Consider the following 21,252-nt stretch of genomic DNA (forward strand, 5'->3'; position numbering starts at 1 on the left):
GGTGGGCCTGCACTACTCCTTCCAGACTACTGACAAGCTCTACTTTGTACTTGACTACGTTAACGGTGGAGAGGTGAGTTCAAAATCTCAAAACGCCCAGAAATCAGGTCAGAATATATACAAGTATATGATGTTGACAGATGTTTGTCTGTTTCCTCTCCAGCTGTTCTATCATCTCCAGAGAGAGCGGATCTTCCTGGAGCCCAGAGCCAGGTTCTACGCTGCGGAAATTGCAAGTGCACTTGGCTACCTCCACTCCCTGCACATTGTGTACAGGTAAAGAGCGATCCCACAGCACCCCCTTGTGGACATTTGTGAACATGATCTGTGCTGAACTGAACTGAAGGAGGAAGTTTATAGGAGTAACTTTAAACAACCTTTCTTCTTCTTCTTCTTCTTTAGGGACCTGAAGCCTGAAAACATCCTGTTAGACTCATCGGGCCATATTGTCCTCACAGACTTTGGCCTCTGCAAAGAAGGCGTTGAGGCCAACGGTACAACAACAACCTTCTGCGGGACGCCAGAGGTAGAAAACAAATCTCTAAACTTTCATACATCCTTATTATTCTAATTCTAATCGTCGGACATGAGTTGACTCTTTCTTGTCACTTTCCTCTCAGTACTTGGCCCCTGAGGTTCTCCAGAAGCAGGCGTACGACCGCACAGTTGACTGGTGGTGTCTGGGATCGGTGCTCTACGAGATGCTCTATGGACTTGTAAGTGAAATCTGTGACTTTATGCCTCATAGTGTCACTCTATCGCTTGTTTGTGTATTAAATAAATTTGTTGTTGTTGCTTTACAGCCCCCGTTCTACAGTCGCAACACAGCCGAGATGTACAATAACATCCTGCACAAGTCTCCCGTGCTCAAGCCCAACGTGTCGAACGCAGGCAGGGAGCTGCTGGAGGGGCTCCTGCAGAAGGACCGCACCAAGAGGCTGGGAGTAAAGGATGACTTTGTAAGTGCACACAGCTGCTAACCATAAAGCACGCATAACATAGAGACCCGTAAGAGATTTGTGAAGCTTGTTCGCTGTCAATCTGTTCATCTATAATTTCTTTTTCCCCTCCAGCTTGAACTCAAGTTCCATTCCTTCTTCTCTCCAATCAACTGGGAGGACCTGATGGCCAAGAAGATCACACCTCCATTCATCCCCTCCGTGGTAAGTTCAACTGCAACTGATATCGATTAATCATTTTGTCTCTATATCATGTCAGGAAATAGGGTAAAATGCCTAATCGACTAAGAGCCAGAGAAAAATGCCCATCACAGTTTCCCAGAACCCATCGTGATGTCTTCAAAAGTGTTTCTGTTAACAGTCAACAGTCCAAAACAACAATATAATATGTTTAGTATCACAGGAGACTAAGAAAAACAGAAAATATGCTCATTTGAAAACCAGTGAATTATCGCCAAATATGGTTAAAAATGCCTTTAATGTACTAATAGATTGTCAAAATCGACTGTTTCACTGGAGCCTAGGGCTGTGTATTGGCAAGAATCTGGCGATACGATACGTATCATGATACAGGGGTTCCGATTCAATATATTGTGATATATTGCGATTTTTTTAATCTAATTTTAGAAAAACTACCATAGTATAAAGAACACTACAACATCTGCATAAAATCTGAGAAAAGAAAAGTTTACTTTTTTACTCCCACAGAACTGTGGGATCTGCATTTGCATTTAGAGGGCACATCTCTTTGCAAATGAAATAAAGTATTGACTGCATGTAAACTATTAATTAAAAATCAATACAGTATCACAAAACATAATATTGCGATATTCGTTTTTTTCCGATATTTTCTTACAAACCCTACAGGAACCAGCGTGATTCCATGTCATTTATCAGTGACCCCTAAACAATCAACCAATTACCAAAATACAGCAGTATAATGCATAGCAGTAAACATCTATTATTTATTCTATTCTATTATATCACATGTCTAATTCATGTCCTTCCTGCTGTGTTTCACAGAGCGGCCCCACAGACCTCCGACACTTCGACCCCGAGTTCACCCACATGCCCGTGTCCTCCTCTCTGTGCAACGACAGCCTGACTGTGTCCAGCAGCGTCAAGGAAGCAGCCGGAGCGTTTCCAGGCTTCTCTTACGGTCCTCCAGGAGAATTTATGTGAACGCCTACACACTTCTGCCTTTCTGTCCTGGGAACTCACAAGAAACAGGATACAGAAGTTGGATTGAGAGTCTTATTTTGACAGAGGGACCACGCCGGAGCAGCCTGTTTTGGGGGACGTTACAGAGTCTGATGATGAGAGGATCTAACTGACAAAATGGACATGAATACCAAGGTGGAGGGGGGTGGGGCAGATGTTTAGGGATCTTATTCATGAAGAGTGTACGAATAGGAACTCTCATGTCACAACACCACTGGCCCTACTCTTCTGCCTCAACCACCCAAAACTATAATACATGTGTGCCAATGGGTGCAATCTGGGGTCGTAAAACATCACTCTCACAGCTACTGGGGAAGTGACACGAAGAGAAGTGCCTGAGGTTCCAAAGGCAGTTTGGACGGCAGCGGAAGCAGCAGCAGCAGCAGCAGCAGCAGCAGCAGCGGCGTTTGGCAAGAGCCAGCTTTATCAAAAACCACAAAACCGTTTCACTTGTTTGGACTTTTGACCATGGCGCTAGCCGTTAAGGTTGATGCCTTCATTACATGTCTACATTATGTTAAAAAACTGTTTTTGATTCATTTGTTATTTTCATGTTTTCAATTGCACTTGAGGAAACGAGGGTCAAGAAAAGTGAAACATTCTTCTGCTTTTAAGCATCCGCAACTTTGGATTAGACAGCTAGCTCATATCTTTCCACTTCTTATTTCATATCTCTGCTTTTGGACAAAGAAAGATTTCAATATTTTACACTAATAGTGATACTTGGACCAAACAGTTAACTATGGTATGCTTTAACAAAAAACACTTTCTTTTGACCGGTTTGTCCTCAGAAACTGAAGTTTTACGGTACTGTGTAGAAGGAAAAAGTTACGTATATTTTACTGAAAAACCAAATGGTTTTCCATGTTTTAATAAATACAAAAATTTACTTTTAAGAAGGTTCTGCATGTAGTATAAATATATATAAATAAATAAATAAATTATATATATAAAAATAAATAATATATATATATGAATAAATTAAATGAAAATTATATTTCCTGGAATATTTTATTTATCATATATAATTTAAAATATATTATATTTATTTTATTTGGTTTTTCTAACTCCTTTTCATTTACAACCAGTGACTGTGTTAATTTATATCTGCTGTTTACGAAAGACTTCTCTTATTGATCAGGAGATTGTGATATCGAGTTCAACCAGCAATAACAGGCCCACATCAATGATAGCACATACTGTATATCAAAATCCTTTTAAATTTAAGTGATTGCTGTTTTATTGCAAACACTCCAGACCAACTATATGATTACAAATGTTTTTGTATTTATGCATCATGTAGAGAAGAACTGTGAATGTCTTGTGCCTGTCCAAGGCGGCCTGATCCATATTTACTGTATGTACATATCTCTTTTTCCCTCAATCTTATGGTCCCTTTTCTAGAAAATAATCTATATAAAAAGTGCTTCATTAACTTGAAGAAAGAACCACTAGGTGGAGCAGGCGCTGGCTTTCCACTGACGGTGTTTAGCCACTGGCCTACTGCATGATATGGTTCTGGAAAAGTGCAATAAAATCTTGTTAACTCCAAAAGAATAACTATCATTTAATCTCTTTTAGCAGAAGTGTAAGTTGTAATTTATGATCTCATAATATTCATTAAGTTATTAAGAGAGGATCTTCGCTCAAACAGAGATTGTTCATGACTTTGTTTTGCCGCAATGAGTCTCCACATTTTAGGCGTTTGCATACAGAGTGGATTTTCAAGCCTGCTGAAAATAAAATTAAAAAAACAAGGCAACACACAGTTCTAGATCATTTTCTTCCATATTTGGAAGCGTTACTTTTTCTGTTTTGTATTTTTTATGTATATTTATTTTCATGCCACTGCTACTGTATAAAAGAATATAATTTACATGATCAACTGAGATATTGAATTGTGTAATCTGTGTCAGAAATGGCAAATAAATTCTCTAAATTCAAGGCAAGTGTGCTGTGTTTGTTTATAATGCTATTTTTACACAATATTTTCTTAACATGTTACATCATAATACAGTATAGTGGGGCAACTATTAACTTATTATCATTAACAAATAATCTCCTGAATACTTTGTCAATAATTTATTAAAATTATCATTATAAATTGGTCTATAAAAATGACACAATATAGGGTTTAGGTTTTTGTCTTGATTTATTATCAGTTTTATTTTATTGTATCTTGTATTTATGAACAATTATTTTGTTTAACAATATTTTTACAATTAAAAAAGACGAATTAGCCTAAACTTGAGGAAATCTGAGATTTTGAGAATAAAGTCATAGGTTTACGAGAAAAAAAAGTTGTAATATTATTAGAATAAACTCATAATATTATGAGAATAAAGTCATGGGTTTACGAGAAAAAAAGTCATAGTATTACGAGAATAAAGTCATAATATTATAAAGTAGTAATTTTACGTGTTATTTTCTTTTTTTCTTGTAAAGTTCTGACTTTATTCTCGCTATATTACGACTTTTTTTCTCGCAAAGTTATGACTTTATTCTCGTAATATTACGACTTTTTTCTCGTAAAGTTATGACTTTATTCTCGTAATATTACTACTTTTTTCTCATAATATTATGACTTATTCTCAAAACCTCAGATTTTTTTTCGTTCAATGCGGAAATGTACTCCGTCGTACGTTTGCATTTGGGCCCTCACTGCATTAGATATTGTATGATTATTAAGACTATAGGCATAGGCGCATTTTGATGGAATTGCTAGGCAACAGCTTGGGTCCCTGTGTACTTCCTGTCAGCTTATGACATTCACATACAGTGCAACCAGGAAATAAACTGGGACACATTTAGAATGTTTATGTTTAAAACTGTGTCAAGGGTCTAAATATTGTATATTTGTGACATCACGAATGGGCAGAAGTCCTGACAGCTTGTTTCAAATGCAAAATTTCTGAATACGAGCTGTGTGTATTTCCCTGTGGATTGAGTGTTTCTTTACTTTCACAGTATTTATATAGGACTTACGCCTGCTTTATAATAATAAAACTTGAAACTCTCACTTTTCTATAATATGGGACCTTTAAACTATTTTTCTACACGTTCTACAAGTTCCTTGACATCAAAATACATTTATAAGAAGTTAACACAACCTGACTACATTTAACAGAAGGGTTCATCTGTTCAAATAACAAATGTTTGCAGTCTTTTCTCTCACCTGTGTTGACGCTCCGCCACACCTGTCGTCCCCCGTCGCGCCAAAGAAAGAAAGGACTGTTGTTAGTTATGTGTCGGTCACAAACGAGCCGGTTCAAAGAGCCGGCTCTTTTAAAGGGACTGTTTGTAACTTTCAGAAATGCTTGTTAACAGCGACACCTGTGGCCGTTAAGTCAACGAAAGTCAGCGTCGGGCTTGCGCTTGCTCGCTCTACATAGACATGAACGAGCATCGCTCAAGACAGTGAGGCGACACACGTCAGCTAAATCCACAATATCACTCTATATTTCACCTGCTTGTCAGTAATGTTAGCTGACCAGACGAAGGTCTCTCCATGAATCACTGCTGATCCCAGTGTTGGTTTTTCCTGCTTGCTAAAGCAGGAAGAGAAACGTTATCGCCTCCAACCGCAGCCGGAGAGAGACGCCGGCACCCGGTCAGAGACGGTAACGTTTCTCTTCCTGCTTCAGCCCCTCTGCAGGAAGAGAAACGTTAACGTCTCCGACTGGGTGCCGGCGATAACGTTTCTCGCTGCGGAGCCCCGTCACTTCACAAGACACGGGGAAACCTCTGTTGGTCTGGAGGAGCTGCTGCATTTATTTCTGCACAAACGTCCAGTGTACATTTACTAGATATTCTCAGAGCTAAACTAACTCTTCTGCAGTGTGTAGTGAGCGCGCATGAACGTGAGGTGGAGAGAGAACGCGCGCGTTGTGTGAGTGAAGACAAGCAGGCAGAGGGGCGGTCTGAACAGCATAGCCACATGCGAACGCGCATGGGATCCCGACCCGGTAGATTTATACGTGTAAAAAGTTACAAACAGTCCCTTTAAGTGATATATGTGCACACATACTAATCATAGGTCAAAACAGCTAAAGCTAAATTTGGCTGAATTATAAAAAGGCAGAAGTGGTAAAACGAAGAGCCGTTTGGGAGCCGAAAGAGCCGGCTCTTCTTTGGTGAGCTGAGCCAAATGATCCGGCTCACTAAAAAGAGCCGGAATTCCCATCACTCCACTGCTGTTGAATGAAACATTCTGCGCATGCGCAGTAGGCCCAGCAACGACAACTTCCTGCCAAAAAGTGCTCCCTAACAACAGACAAAGCTTGTGACAGTGTGGATTCAATAACAGACGCTTAAATAAAAGCGTTTCTCATCCCATCAATGGTAAGACTGGGTTTGAATATTGTTGGTGTGTTAGGAGTATTTGTGTAGCTATAAGTTCACAGTTGTGTGCAGCAGGAGTGAGATGCTTTCACACGATGCCATATTATCACCCACTCTAATGGCTGCTGGGTCCCGACTAATTCCTGGAATGGAAAACTTTCATGCTCGTTAGCCACACTAACTATTTATTTATTTTAATTATTATTTAACCACCGTAAACCCCAGACACGTCAGCTAGTGTGCATGTCAAATAAACAAGGAATTACACAGTTTTTATCCATTAAAATTGATGTTAATAAAGCGACTCTGTCTGCTAACGTTCCTGTTAGGAAGCTAGCACGGCGCCGTCTAAATGCTGGAGTGCTGTGTTTAATTAGTGTTGTTATAGTTGCTCACAGTTGGTGTTAGTTTACTTTATCTAGCTTATTGTGTTGACCTTTTTATGTTTCAACCTTTCTGTGTCTTTTAAATTAAAGATAAATGAGCTACTGTGTTCCAGGTGTTAGTCTGATGTCAGACGTCACCTTCACACAGCTAACCGTCCTCTGGGCTGCGTCTAACTGCTGGATTCAGCTAACAGCTAATGTAACGGTTGTGTGCTATGATGACATGATGAGAGGAGGTTTACCTTGAGATGATGAGGTGCTGCTGATTTACCTGGCTTTATGATAAACAGTGTTTAATTTGCAGTGTGCAGGACAAACAGTACCAGAGACATGGAGGTGTAGAAAGTATTCAGAGATGTATATGTGTGATCTGCAAACAATGAAAAGTCATTTTAATCTCTCTAGAAAGTAATTGAACCAAACTAAGAAGCCTCCTTTTTAGATTTATATGTAACTAAAATACAAAAGTCATATAATAATAATAATAATAATAATACATTTATTTATATAGCACTTCTCAAAACAGATGTTACAAAGTGCTTCACAAGACAATTAAAGCAGATAAATAAAGAATAAGATATGGTAACTGCTAAAACAGAACATCACAAAACATATCAATAATAATAATAGAAGTGGTCAAATGATAGGACAAGTTCATAAAACAAATATACAGTATATATACATAAATGTGTAATATGTATACAGTCTGCAGATGACATGATGGAGAGGAGGTTTACCTTGAGATGATGAGGTGCTGATTTACCTGGCTTTTCTGATAAACAGTGTTTAATTTGCAGTGTGTAGGACAAACAGTACCAGAGACATGGAGGTGTGGAAAGTATTCAGAGATGTATATATGTGATCTGCAAACAATGAGAAGTCATTTTAATCTCTCTAGAAAGTAATTGGAACCAAACTAAGAAGCCTCCTTTTTAGATTTATCTGTAACTAAAATACAAAAGTCATATAATAATAATAATAATACATTTATTTATATAGCACTTCTCAAAACAGATGTTACAAAGTGCTTCACAAGACAATTAAAGCAGATAAATAAAGAATAAGATATGGTAACTGCTAAAACAGAACATCACAAAACATATCAATAATAATAGAAGTGGTCAAATGATAGGACAAGTTCATAAAACAAATATACAGTATATATACATAAATGTGTAATATGTATACAGTCTGCAGATGACATGATGGAGAGGAGGTTTACCTTGAGATGATGCTGTGCTGATGTACCTGGCTTTTCTGATAAACAGTGTTTAATTTGCAGTGTGCAGGACGAACAATACCAGAGACATGGAGGTGTGGAAAGTATTCAAAGATGTATATATGTGATCTGCAAACAATAAGAAGTCATTTTAATCTCACTAGAAAGTAATTGGAACCAAACTAAGAAGCCTCCTTTTTAGATTTATATGTAACTAAAATACAAAAGTCATATGAAGACCTTCTGGTGATGCTTTACTTAATAGGTCCCATATTTTCCTAATACTGTAATATGACTGTATTCTCAGGAAGGTTTCTGGAAAGTATTTATAGGGAAAATGGGATACAGTGGTCAGTTCTCAACTAATTATTAGTGTAACCTAGAGAGTATTTCAGGCCAGCTATAAACTAACATAAGATTTATTTGCAACTGACTCAACACTCATAAAGTTGAATTCATATTTACTGTGGTTGAAAACGACCTCGGTCAGTATTTCTAGTTATTAAAGCATCAGTAGGCAGAGTATTTTTGGCATCATTAGGCAAAACTTCTATGTTGATGTTGTGCTGCTGTATCTGGCTTTCTGTTAAACAGTGTTTAATTTGCAGTGTGTAGGACAAACAGTACCAGCGACATGGAGGTGTAGAAAGTATTCAGAGATGTATATATGTGATCTGCAAACAATGAGAAGTCATTTTAATCTCTCTAGAAAGTAACTGGAACCAAACTAAGAAGCCTCCTTTTTAGATTTATATGTAACTAAAATACAAAAGTCATATGAAGACCTTCTGGTGATGCTTTACTTAATAGGTCCCATATTTTCCTAATACTGTAATATGACTGTGTATTCTCAGGAAGGTTTCTGGACTGCAAAGAAATTTTATGTTAGTTTATAGCTGGCCTGAAATACTCTCTAGGTTACACTAATAATTAGTTGAGAACTGACCACTGTATCCATTTTCCCTATAAATACACATATTTTACAGAAACCTTCCTGATAATACACAGAGTCATATTTCTTCCCGTCTAGGATAGAATTAGGAAAATATGGGACCTATAAAGTAAAGCATTACCAGAAGGTCTTCATATGACTTTTGTATTTTAGTTAAATATAAATCTAAAAAGGAGGCTTGTTAGTTATAGAAGTTTTTATTGGACTTTATTAGTTGTAATCTACAGAAAATATTCCACAAATGTGTATCATGATTTCCAAATATTTCACTATCCATGTATTTGTGTTGTGTAGAGTCACATCCACAAAAATAAAGGGCGATTTGCAAATATGCATAACTAACTCTGTAAATACGTATTTACAGTACGTATGATTTTTTTCAGATTACCTGTCTCATGCACTACTGACAGGATATAGTGACCGTTAAATAAAAAGAACTTTTTTTTTAATTATATTTGCTCCAATCTGCCTACTGCAGCTTTAAGATCTGAACAGTTCTTATAATGAAATTCCTCTGAAAATCAACAACGTGATATAAACACAAACAATTGTCTTAGAGCATTGTCCATTTCCCTTTTCTATATCACTAACAATATTACATATCTCTTTCTAGAAAACTTTTAAGGAAAATATCAGGAAATTACACATTCAGTAAAATAAGACGTTTCTGACTTCTTCTTTTTTTTGTCAAATATATACATTCTAACATCATTGAGGTTTCCTTCATTTGCGGTGATGTAGAGATACAGATAAATACACAGAGTTAAACAAATGAAAAGAGGACAATACACGGTGAAGTGGTTTCTTGAATCGTCCAGGGATAGTGAGAGTGTTGATCTTGAGGATCTGCAGATCTGCACGTAATATCATATGCTTGGTGCACACGTACATGTCAAGTCAAGTCCAACACGACATAGGATGTTTAGTTTAGCTTCCAAAGCCGCTGCTTAACTGATTTCCCCGGGTCTGTGGTGTCCCCTATAGACTTGATACTCCACCCTCAGGGAAAAGACAGCAATCAGTTGAAGCTGAGACTCCCGGAGGATCCTGTATCAGGGCGATGTTGTTCCTCGGGTAGCACTATTCAACCCCAGTGTTGTTGTGATGCTGGCAGAGGAGAGGCGACCGTGAGCGGCTCTGTTACCGGTGGCAACAGCAGGACGGACGGACGGACGGGGGCTTTGATGTATTCAAGTCAAATCAATCAGAAAAAGCAGCAGTGTATATAAACTGGGAGTCTCTGGTTTGAGAAATTAGCAATGAATTATTATTAAAAACCAGTTGCCTGAGAGCACAACATGTGTCGGGATCAGTGGAGCTGAGAAAGTACAGATTATCTTTATGGGATTGATTGTATTTTTTATGCAGTCTCTAGTTGAAATATCTAAAATATATGTAAGTTAACTAGGTTCCATGGTGGAGAGGAGGTTGTGTTGCTCTGGCTCTATTTATTCGGCGTGAAGAGGAGGTTGTGTTGCTCTGGCCCTACCTATCTGGCGTGGAGAGGAGGTTGTGTTGCTCGGGCTCTATGTGGTTGGCGTGGAGAGGAGGTCGTGTTGCTCTGGTTCTACCTATTTGTCATGGAGAGGAGGTCGTGTTGCTCGGGCTCTATCTGTTTGGCGACGCCGGAAAGCTGCTTGACATCCTCCTGGATCCACCTTCTCACATATGTTCACATTATACGTATTATTTTTTGTCATATGGATTGTCTATGTTGTATTTTCATTATGTTGTTACTCTGTACACACGACATCTATTGCACGTCTGTCCATCCTGGAAGGGGGATCCCTGCTCTGTTGCTCTTCCGGAGGTTTCTTCCACTTTTATTCCTGTTAAAGGGTTTTTTTTTTGTTTAAGTTTTTCCTTATCCGATGAGAGGGTCGCACTGTGAAGGACAGAGGGTGTCGTATCTTGTACAGATTGTAAAGCCCCCCGAGGCAAATTTGTAATTTCTGATTTTGGGCTATACAAATAAAATTGACTTGACAAGTATGTGAGTTAATTTATCATCAGTCCATCATCCAGTGGCTTTATTTTCCTTCAAATGCAATACGTTTTTGAGTTCACTTACACAAGCTGACATTATGTCAGTTAGATAAATGTTCCAGCCGTGCCGTGGAGGCGGCAGTGGACAACACGAGGTTAGATCTTATCCCCTGCCTCGGGGCATCTATTGATACAACAGCTTGCACCTGAGCAGCTAATGCGTCTGGAGAATATGTTTTCGTTGAATGAATGTTAGGTCACATGTAAAGTGGCACGCTTCCTTAATCCCACGGTAAACCCACGCGTGCTGGGGACATAGGGCAACGTCAGTGTGGGAGATTAAAGACCAGGGTGCCCCATTTCCACCCGTGCCGCCACCTCCCCTGCTGATCACCCCCGCGATAGTGGCGAAGGGGGAGGGATGCATCGATGAGTATTTATGAAACCGGAGGAGGGGAGAGTCACGCTTCGGGGAAACTACATAAGGCATGATCCCAATTTGCTCTGTGCTTTTTTGCTCCTGTGGTTTGTGTAAAGCAGGGTCCGGACAGGCTTTCCAGGTGCAGAGAGTAGGCTGTGCGTGCAGACATGTCGGGTCGCTCCGCTGCAGAGATGGTCGACTCGCAGGAGCTGCCTGAGCTGCCGGTGAGTCTGCACACGATGACGCCAAATGTTGCTTTCTACTCTGTAAGTTGGTGCAACAGTAATTTCACAGTATTCACAGCTGCAGGATTTGTGCAAACTTTTGTGTACATCCTTTTCCCCAGCATAGTATATTGTAGTATTGTGGTACTGTGTGTGTATCTGCAATATTTAGTTGAATGTACTGATGTCAAGTTTTATTTCTTTTAAATGCTATAGAGCAAATATACTTAAATGCGTCATGAAAGAATACTTGCAACTCTGAAGGACAACTATTGTTCAAAAGTAATATTTCAGTATTTCTTGTATTGACCTTCAGTTTTTTATGATATTATTTTCAACTGACTTTATTGGCTACGAATACTATTGAAAAAAAAAATGCATATCACATTTGTGAAGCAGCTGAGAAAATCGAATTATGGTGAAAACCATCTACATAAACTTCTTTTTGTGTGTTTGCAGGCAAAGAAGGCGAAGCTTGAGATAGCCGGTAGACTGGAGAAAGAGTCGAGGTTGGTCTGCAGTGAGATCTGTTTCTGATCTGTTGAGTCATTTTGATGGAATTTTTGAACAGACTATTAAAGATTGTTTTCTGTGGATTGTTTTTTATGTGATTGTTGTCTTGGCTTTTTTTGCCAGGTTTAATTATTTTGTTTTACATAGCTAGCAGCAGAGATTCTATGATTATAATGGATTCTTTATGCTCTTCCAGTAATTTAGGTGACGACGGGAGTCCAGCTGCTGTGTTGGGTTCATCAGAGCAGGACAGCTCTTACTCTGCCCTGTCCTCAGCCCAGCTCGATCCAGGTAAGTAGAAAATACATCCCCCCCTGAAATCTCCCCCCCCCATACCTGAAAGATATTGACAATTAGTCTGATTCCAGGTGATCAGGAGCAGTCGGACGCAGACAGAGGGGCAGCGCCTCAAGCATGCAGCGACTCCATGAACTCGTACGCACATTCTGGTACGAATAGAAACACGGTCTCCGTTCTAAACGGTGCACATTAAAGGTCTTAATAAGGAGAAAGCTGCTCTTGTAACTGAAGCCGTGTTGTCTTTTTTTTTTTTTTAACAGCCACAGACTCAACCGCAACATCTGAATACACCCAACAGGTTTATCAAGGCAGCAAGTGAGTACACTGCATGGAACAAATGTGTTATCATTTATCCTATTCTAATGCTATGCCGATTTAAGAAGGTGAACTGTGACGTATGGTGCGGGGCTCCAGTGTGCTACCATTTGACTCACAAGTAAAAAATGACACTAGGCGTTCACCACTGCAGCTGTAATCTAGCTTTCTGTGTGTGCACTTATAATTGTGTTTGTTGGAGATGATGTCTGCACCGAAACAACACTTTCCATTTTAAAATTTAGACAAGACTCTCTGGTCTGTAGGGGGATAAAACAGTGTCCAAATTTGCCATCACAAAATACCGTATAATGTTCATTTAACAGAACTCTTCAGAGGATTTTAGGCTGACTTTCCTCTACGGTATATTAGGGATGTTAAAAATTAACCTTTAATCGGTTAACGGTTAATAATCGGTTAACGGTTAGCATCCCTAATGCCAACCAAATTTTGTGCACCAATACATGTAAAAGGTCCTGAGCCCTAGTAGTAGATCTCCTATTTTTTTTAATGCTGCTTCTCTTTCTTTCAGCCCAGCAGTGACGTCGTACACCGGCCAGGTGGCCTTCCCTCCTCTGGCCCAGTCCACTGTGTACTCCTCCTTCCCCCAGACGGGCCAGACCTACGGCCTCCCGCCCTTTGGTTAGTCCCCGCTCCTACTCTAACAGCCTATTTTAACACTGTCTGCTCACTAAAACACCTAGCATCACACCTTTTTTTGTTACTTTGCTTCAGAGGCCTTACTGTGCTTTGGCGCTGTGGAATCGATTTGCTTTTTGATCTCTGCTTTTAAACACCCACATCTGGACTGAAGGAACCTGGTTTCTTAACTTTGCCCCATCTTCAGTTCCTCTCGCTGCCTCTTTCATCCTCTGCTTCCATTGCTCTCTTTCATCTTCAGGTGCTATGTGGCCAGGCATTAAAACAGAGACAGGGCTGCCTGAGGCGCCCTCTGGTGGCCAGCCTGGGTTTCTCAGCTTCAGCACCGCATATACCTCAACCCAGCCAAGCCAGCTGCACTACTCATACCAAGGCAAGCTGCAACCTCACTCTGCCTCACGAGATAACGCTGCCACACTCTCTGCAAATATGAGAAGCGCTGCAAAAAATAAAGGAGATCTCGCAGCGGCACAGCTCTGTCTTCCTCTCTTGTTGTCAATCACCTCAAATACTGTTTGTAGAAATGCTTTTATTTTCCTCCGGCACTGTTTTAGTCGAGCTCTCTCTTGTCTCCAGGCTCAAGCTTCACAACATCCAGTGTGTACTCCGGCATCCCCTCGGCTACGGCCGCCACCACAACCTCCCCCACAGTGGCTCAGCAGGTAAGGAGTACGTTAGTGTCCCTCAAAGAAATGAACAACAAAACTCTGTCTCTTTTTGTTCATTAAATTATTAGTACACATGAAACCCCAAATATTTGTAAGTCTATTCCATTTGTAAGTCTATTTTAGAATGATCAAAATACCAAAAGAAAATCAACACACAAAAAAAAAAGTATTGCACAATGATGCATCATATAGATAAACAAGGTCCAAAATAGGGTGCTCCAGGGAGGATGTTATTTTTGTAGGTCAACCAGGAAGTTAGCATCGTCCTGGTTCCCTCTACAAAAAGCCAATAGGATTTCTCCATTGGGTTTTGGATTATTGCAGAAAATAAGCTCTGTGGCAAACACACGTTTATGATACTGACACATTTTGTTCCGTAAAATAATCTTCACAAATGAACACCACTTTTTAAGACGAGTCGGGGTGATGTTTAGTCGTCTCATTTAACCAGTTGTTAGCAGCCGCCTTTTTAAAGACATATAAAAGCTTCAAAGCGGGGTATTTACTGACATATTTGATATCGTAGAACAAAACGTTAAAATCTCTTCAGCTTGTGTTAACCACAGACCTTATTTCAGGCATCTAACTAAAAACCCATTGACTTCCTGCACCACTCTATGTATACACGATATACCAGCGTATACTAATTTAGTTTTTAGACCACGGCACCCTTTCAAAGTACATTTTGTCCCCCAACCCCCAATATAACATGCATATACTGTATGTACACAGATGCTTCTGGATTTTAACAAATCTGCAGGTGTTCTGCAGATTTACGGATAAATATTTTGACTTAAAGTAAACAATGTGAATACAGTTAAAAATGCTGATTTGTTAAATATATTCTTTTATTTTCTTCAGAATTAAAATAACCTTATAGTTGAGGTGTACAGGGACAAACAAGCATTTTTAATGGTGATGTGATCTCGTTGTTAGGAGAGAAAACACAACTTGCAGTTGTTACTACGACGACACTGGCAACCGTGATTGGTCATGACATTACTTGCAGTATAACTACATATTAAACAGTTTGAAATTTTGAAATTTCATTGCTTTTTTCTTCTGTTTTGATGTTTGAAAATGTAACATAAAACTTAGTTAACGTAAAAGACCCTGATTCTTTAATGTGGTGAAATGTTATTGAAGACGTACAATAAATGAACGATCATTATGCCCTGAGGATCATTTTATCAAAGTTCATCACAGTTATGGTGAATGATATGAGAAGTGTTTGGAAGCTGGAGATTGTTTCTGCATAATGTTTCTGCAGACCGCCTCATCAGGCTCACCCTTCTCCTTGTTTTTCTTATTTCCTCCAGGAATTTAGCAGCTACAACTCTCTGGGCCAGGGTCAGTTCTCTCAGTACTACCCTCTGCCTCCCAGCTACGTGCCCGCCGGGCTGCCCAGCAGCGAGGACCACGGCGCCGGTGTGGGCGTGGCCGGATATTCAGCCGTGAAGTCGGAGCAGGCCGCCTCAGCCGGACTGCCTCCCAGAGGTAACCACCGCACTTTGATGGCTATTATTTCTATTTGACATTAGAGCTAGATTACATTGTGATGGCTGTTTTTAGAAGCACCATGTTGTCACATTGAGTATTCACATGCACTGTTCTGCAGCATTCACTGCACTAATATGTGGGATTTGTAATCCTTGTTCTAGTTTGATTAACCAGAACTAATTTCAGCCTTTCTTGTATTAAGATGCGTCCCCACCAGAGAACCTCCCGGCAGGTGCAGCCCTTCCTACCAGTTTGGCTCTCCCCGCCGGAGCCAGAGATCAGGACGAGGTCGGACGCAGGAACTCTGTTGGCAAATCCAAAGGGAAGGGCAAGAGGTCTGACAGCTCCCCACCTGCTGAAAGTGACCTGGAGGTAACCAAGTCCCTAGGTTACTTATCTTTGCACCAGGGCTGTCAAAGTTAACGCCTTAATAACTCGTTAACATAAATTTATTTCAACGCCACTAATTTAAGGTAAAAAAAAGATCCTTTTTAATATGATTTAGTGGTAAATATTTGTTTCCTGTCAATTGTAAAATATAAAAGATAAAATTATTACTTTTAAAATGCAAAGTGTAATATTATTTTTCTGCTCTTTTTTTTAGCGCATTTTTCTGTGGGATCTGGATGAGACCATTATTATATTCCACTCTCTGCTCACTGGCTCCTACGCACAGAAGTTTGGCAAGGTTGGTTTCTGTGAATAAGCAAAAAAAGTTTTGAAATAAATCGGACTCTGTTTATTGCATAAAAGATTCATCATGAGCCCGTGTTGTGTTTGTTAGGACCCAGCGACGGTGCTGAACCTCGGCTTGCAGATGGAGGAGCTGATCTTTGAGCTGGCGGACACTCACCTGTTCTTCAATGACCTGGAGGTACAGTGAGAAACATTCAGACGGTCACAGCAGCCGGTACTAACCAGGATTAATGAGAAACCTCTTCTGTTTTTGACAGTCGTAACTTTTCCTGATCCATTTTTAAGCCTCCCTGAGTTCCGGAGAATAAAACTAACTAGAGGTGCTCCTCGCAGTCATTATGGGCGTTTGCAAACTCGCAGCCAATCAAATGGCAGTTTAAGAGGCTGTTGCAAAGATCCACCATCTCAAGCTTATGACTATATTATGACTTTCCTAACTGAACATGGATGTGGTTTCTTTGTACAAGTGAATATACATTATTATACAATCTCTAAAAAAATGATTTGTTTCCTTTAAGGAGTGTGATCAAGTCCATGTTGAGGATGTTGCCTCTGATGACAACGGACAGGAGCTGAGGTGTGTTATGTTTACAATATGCTGTATAACGACCACCTCATCACACACAGACCTATTTCACACTTCAACATCATAACTCATCCAAACAAATCACAATCATTTTCTCCCTACTCCAGTAACTACAACTTCGTGGCGGACGGCTTTAACGGTTCCAGTGGAGGAGGGGCGTCAGGAACCACCGCGGGGGTCCAGGGAGGCGTGGAGTGGATGCGGAAACTGGCCTTTCGCTACCGCCGGCTAAAAGAGATCTACAATAACTATAAAGGGAACGTTGGAGGTGAGTTGGCATCGATGATAATTCTGTTTTGCACACAAGAGAAATGATATGGTGCACAGTGGCACTTGAAAAACGTTCTATAATTAAAGTAAGACAGTGTTCAGAAGTTGTTCTTTCCCCTTGACTCTTATGTTTCATGCTTTTAATGGCCTGTTTTTGGTATGTCTGTTTTCCTAAGGAAAAACCTCGGAGCACTTCCAGTAATGTGAATTGTTTGTTTATAGTTTGAAAGCAGTCAAGTTAGTTCCACAGTCCAATAAATGCAAAAGGCAACAAACACACAACAGATCTGACTTTCCCCATGTTTCTCCCTGATAGGCTGATGGTGGTATCTACATCTTTGTGGTATTGAAGTTGTATATTTAACTACATATTATGTCTTTCAGGCCTGTTGAGTCCTATGAAGAGGGAGCTGCTTCTCCGGCTTCAGTCTGAGATCGAGAACGTTACGGACGCGTGGCTCAGCACCGCCCTCAAGTCTCTGCTGCTCATCCAGTCCAGGTCTGAGCAGAGGTTGTTATTTACTACAAATCTTTTAGGTCATACTCTACAGCAAGATGAGTAAAGTGTGCTCTAGTCATTAAGGTGACAGCTTTATTTAACATAACCATAAAATGTAGTAACAGTTTTGGCTTAGTGAACCAAATGACTGGGAGTTGAGATTAAAAAGGCAGCGCTTATTCCAGGGCTGTCGATCGATTAAAATATTTAATCGTGATTAATCGCACATTTTTTATCCATTCAAAATGAACCTTAAAGGGAGATTTGTCAAGAATTTAATACTCTTATCAACATGGGAGTGGACAAATATGCTGCTTTATGCAAATTTATGTATATATTTATTATTGGAAATCAATTTACAACACAAAGCAATGACAAATATTGTCCATAAACCCTCACAGGTACTGCATTTAGCATAGAAAATATGCTCAAATCATAACATGGCAAACTGCAGCCCAACAGGCAACAACAGCTGTCAGTGTGTCAGTGTGCTGACTTGACTATGACTTGCCCCAAACTGCATGTGATTATCATAAAGTGGGCATGTCTGTAAAGGGGAGACTCGTGGGTACCCAGAGAACCCATTTACATTCACATATCTGGAGGTCAAAGGTCAAGGGACCCCTTTTGAAAATGGCCATGACCGTTTTTCCTCGCCAAAATGTAGCGCAAGTTGGTGCGTTATTTAGCCTCCTTCACGACAAGCTAGTATGACATGGTTGGTACCAATGGATTCCTTAGGTTTTTTAGTTTCATATGACGCCAGTATCTTCTCTCTAGCTTGTCTGCTACAACCTAAAAATTGCAAGTTGCATTAATACGTTAAAGACATTAGTGGCGTTAAAACGAATTTGACAGCCCTAGTTTAATCAGAAGATGATGCAACACGAGATATTATGTGAATGGATAGAAGTAGAAGCTTGCCTGTGATTTTCTTTTGCTGAATTTGTTTGGATAAATCTCTAAAATGCTGTGCTCTGATAAAGCTTGTCATCTGTGAGCCCATATTTCTGCCTGACCTGTATTCTGTGTATGTGATATTCCACCAACAGGGGGAAGTGTATGAATGTGTTGGTCACCACCACTCAGCTGGTCCCAGCTCTGGCGAAGGTGCTGCTCTACGGCCTGGGAGATGTCTTCCCCATCGAGAACATCTACAGTGCCACTAAAATAGGTACGCATGAAAACGCTGAGTACAATTAATTCTTCTTCTCCACTGTGACAGAGGAGGAAATCATGTTGAGATGCTGCTTTTGTAAAGTCTTATTTCTCCCTGCGGTGTGCCGTCCTGCAGGGAAAGAGAGTTGCTTCGAGAGGATCGTCTCTCGCTTTGGAAAGAAAGTGACTTACGTGGTGATCGGCGACGGTCGAGATGAGGAGTTTGCAGCAAAACAGGTGAACTGTTCATGTCTCCTTACTGCTGCCTTCTCTTGTGTGTTTAGCCTGTAGGCAGTTTACTCAAGCAAAGTTAGGTCTGGCGCTAACGTTGCCTCAGCTAGTGCTAGCATCACATTATTCATAACTTTATTTTGGTAACCTACGTCACTGCTTTTTGCAACGACTTAGTGGGCGTTTCCATTTGATGTCACAACAAGTTCCCAGTGTACTGCAGCGATTCAAGTCAAGTGTGGAGCTTCTCTTTGGCTGCAGAACTACCATGTTGGCTGTGTTTTACCAGCCTGGTTCCAGACTCATGAATCGCCACCGTCACATCAGATTTGTTTATTCGAATAATTCAAATGAAATGGAAATCCAGTCTGATCGTCAAGCAGCCAGCGTTTTACCAATTAGTTTTTACCGACTGTCAGTTGTCAGACTACATTTACTGCTACATTTGAAGTGTTTCTGACACACTGTTGTGTGTTTTTGGTTTGTGTCTGTCTCTCTGTCTGCAGCACAACATGCCTTTCTGGCGGATCTCCACTCACGGCGACCTCGTGTCCCTGCACCAAGCGCTGGAACTGGACTTCTTGTAAAAAGGAGGCGGCGCTGAAATGTCACACACTAAAAGGGAAAACGTAGTCGTCGTCCTGTCGGGTCTGTGGAGTGACATTGTGTGAGGAAAACCCTCCACGACCCCCTTCTCCCTTCCCCTCCCCCCGAACGACACACGCTCACATTAGAAAATCTGCCCTCACTTGACGACTAATGACTCACTGTGTGATGTGTGACGGTGACGCACTGAGGCGGACTTTGGGTCGGAGCTGACTGCGAGAAACGGACTGGCTGAGTTAAGTGTTCCTCACGCCCAGCACTCCCTCCTCTACGGCAGCTAACCTCACCACGGCTGAAACTGGCACTGATTTGGACACAGAAGGGAAGACATCCATATTTTTTTTTCCTCCTTGGTCTCATTTTCTTTTTAAGTATCAAAATCTCCTGCAGTGAAACGATCCCTCTAATTTTTATTTCTTCTTTCTGGATTTTAACAACCAAAGGGTCGCTGTTGTTTATCGGCTTTTGTTATTGTAGCTTTTTATTTAGGCTCTGTGTAACTGAAATAATAATATCAAAGCAAATTTGTTAAAAAAAGAAATCTCTCTCTGGGTTGTTTTGCACTCATTCAAAGACCTGAAAGCATCACTTTGCAGAAGTTACCAACAGTCATCAAGTATCAAATATTCCCACTATTAACCTCCCAGTCAACTGTTTATCATGAGGAACTGGAAACATAACTTGGGTCATGACCATCAGTCAGCTGTCCTGATCTCTCCACTGTGCTGCAACAGCCCACTAGTGTTCCTTTTTTTATAAATATAGAATATTTGATCTGATCTGTGGTCAGTAAATGTGCTGAGAATCAGAGGCGCTGACCTTTCTGTAATATGAAAGGAAGTAAGTAGAGCAGGTCAGGATGCACCACGCATAAACCAAACTCTGATCAGTTTCAGCAACAACTCAGGAGTTTTCCAGTAGAGTTGTTCCTAAGAAGTTCCTGCCCCACTAGTAGTCGTAGTATTAGTAAGGCAATACACAGGTCCAATGAAAACTTCAGCTGTGTCCCAAATCCATACTACATATTCATTCTAATGCAGTATGTACTACATACTAATCGTCTTTTAGCAGTTAGTATGTAAAACAATTAACATACTAGGGCTGTCAATCAATTAAAATACATAATCGCAATTAATCGCACATTGTTTATCTGTTCTAAATGTACCTTAAAGGGAGATTTGTCAAGTATTTAATACTCTTATCAACATGGGAGTGGATAAATATGCTACTTTATGCAAATGCATGTATATATTTATTATTTGAAATCCATTAACAACACAAAACAATGACAAATATTGTCCAGAAACCCTCACAGGTACTGCATTTAGCATAAAACAATATGCTAAAATCATAACATAGCAAACTCGAGCCTTTTTTTTTTTAGTGAGACACTATAAACTAAAAACCTACTTCAGATTCAGTATGTGGTTTGGATTTGAGACACGCTGCTTGGATCTCCAAAGTTAAATAAGGGTTGAGAAAATGCTCCTACTTCTAAACAAAACTGTTATTGCCTCGAAAATGTGTTTGACACAAGACTA

The 21,252-nt window shown here is 40.1% G+C and overlaps 2 protein-coding genes across 5 annotated transcripts in view; both read left to right on the forward strand.

Moving 5' to 3' along the window:
* si:ch211-195b13.1 (STKc_SGK domain-containing protein) overlaps nucleotides 1-4,124 on the forward strand; it is a 17,504-nt gene extending 13,380 nt beyond the window's left edge. For both annotated transcript variants that reach the window (XM_037794186.1, XM_037794185.1), the window contains exons 7-13: nucleotides 1-73; nucleotides 164-276; nucleotides 403-526; nucleotides 621-716; nucleotides 804-959; nucleotides 1,074-1,163; nucleotides 1,983-4,124. The exon at nucleotides 1-73 is cut by the window's left edge and continues 59 nt beyond it. In XM_037794186.1, the coding sequence (XP_037650114.1) occupies nucleotides 1-73; nucleotides 164-276; nucleotides 403-526; nucleotides 621-716; nucleotides 804-959; nucleotides 1,074-1,163; nucleotides 1,983-2,141 (811 nt within the window). In that variant the 3' untranslated portion in view covers nucleotides 2,142-4,124. The remainder of the gene's footprint in view (nucleotides 74-163; nucleotides 277-402; nucleotides 527-620; nucleotides 717-803; nucleotides 960-1,073; nucleotides 1,164-1,982) is intronic.
* Nucleotides 4,125-6,386: 2,262 nt separating this feature from the next.
* Nucleotides 6,387-20,248, forward strand: eya3 (EYA transcriptional coactivator and phosphatase 3). 3 transcript variants are annotated; one of them, XM_037794177.1, is made up of 19 exons: nucleotides 6,387-6,521; nucleotides 11,602-11,709; nucleotides 12,169-12,218; nucleotides 12,419-12,513; nucleotides 12,591-12,671; nucleotides 12,783-12,837; nucleotides 13,370-13,479; nucleotides 13,739-13,870; nucleotides 14,074-14,159; nucleotides 15,485-15,662; nucleotides 15,868-16,037; nucleotides 16,270-16,353; nucleotides 16,450-16,539; nucleotides 16,880-16,938; nucleotides 17,055-17,215; nucleotides 17,602-17,716; nucleotides 18,769-18,890; nucleotides 19,011-19,111; nucleotides 19,612-20,248. In XM_037794177.1, exons 2-19 carry the CDS (start codon nucleotides 11,653-11,655, stop codon nucleotides 19,690-19,692), a joined length of 1,827 nt encoding a protein of 608 aa, XP_037650105.1. In that variant the 5' UTR covers nucleotides 6,387-6,521; nucleotides 11,602-11,652; the 3' UTR covers nucleotides 19,693-20,248. The 3 variants fall into 3 exon arrangements, with proteins under 3 accessions (XP_037650105.1, XP_037650104.1, XP_037650106.1); XM_037794176.1 differs by having other exon boundaries at nucleotides 11,605-11,709; XM_037794178.1 differs by lacking the exon at nucleotides 13,739-13,870 and having other exon boundaries at nucleotides 11,605-11,709.
* Nucleotides 20,249-21,252: the final 1,004 nt, after the last annotated feature.

This window comes from Sebastes umbrosus, chromosome 15 (assembly GCF_015220745.1).
Source record: "Sebastes umbrosus isolate fSebUmb1 chromosome 15, fSebUmb1.pri, whole genome shotgun sequence".
Lineage (NCBI taxonomy): Eukaryota > Metazoa > Chordata > Actinopteri > Perciformes > Sebastidae > Sebastes > Sebastes umbrosus.

Coding starts and splice junctions, on each gene's coding strand:
- eya3 (XM_037794177.1), top strand. CDS start 11,653: ATGTCGGGTCGCTCCGCTGCAGAGATGGTCGACTCGCAGGAGCTGCCT. Junction 12,838..13,369: donor CAGGTTTATCAAGGCAGCAA/GTGAGTACACTG, acceptor TCTTTCTTTCAG/CCCAGCAGTGACGTCGTACA. Junction 16,354..16,449: donor ACGCACAGAAGTTTGGCAAG/GTTGGTTTCTGT, acceptor TGTGTTTGTTAG/GACCCAGCGACGGTGCTGAA.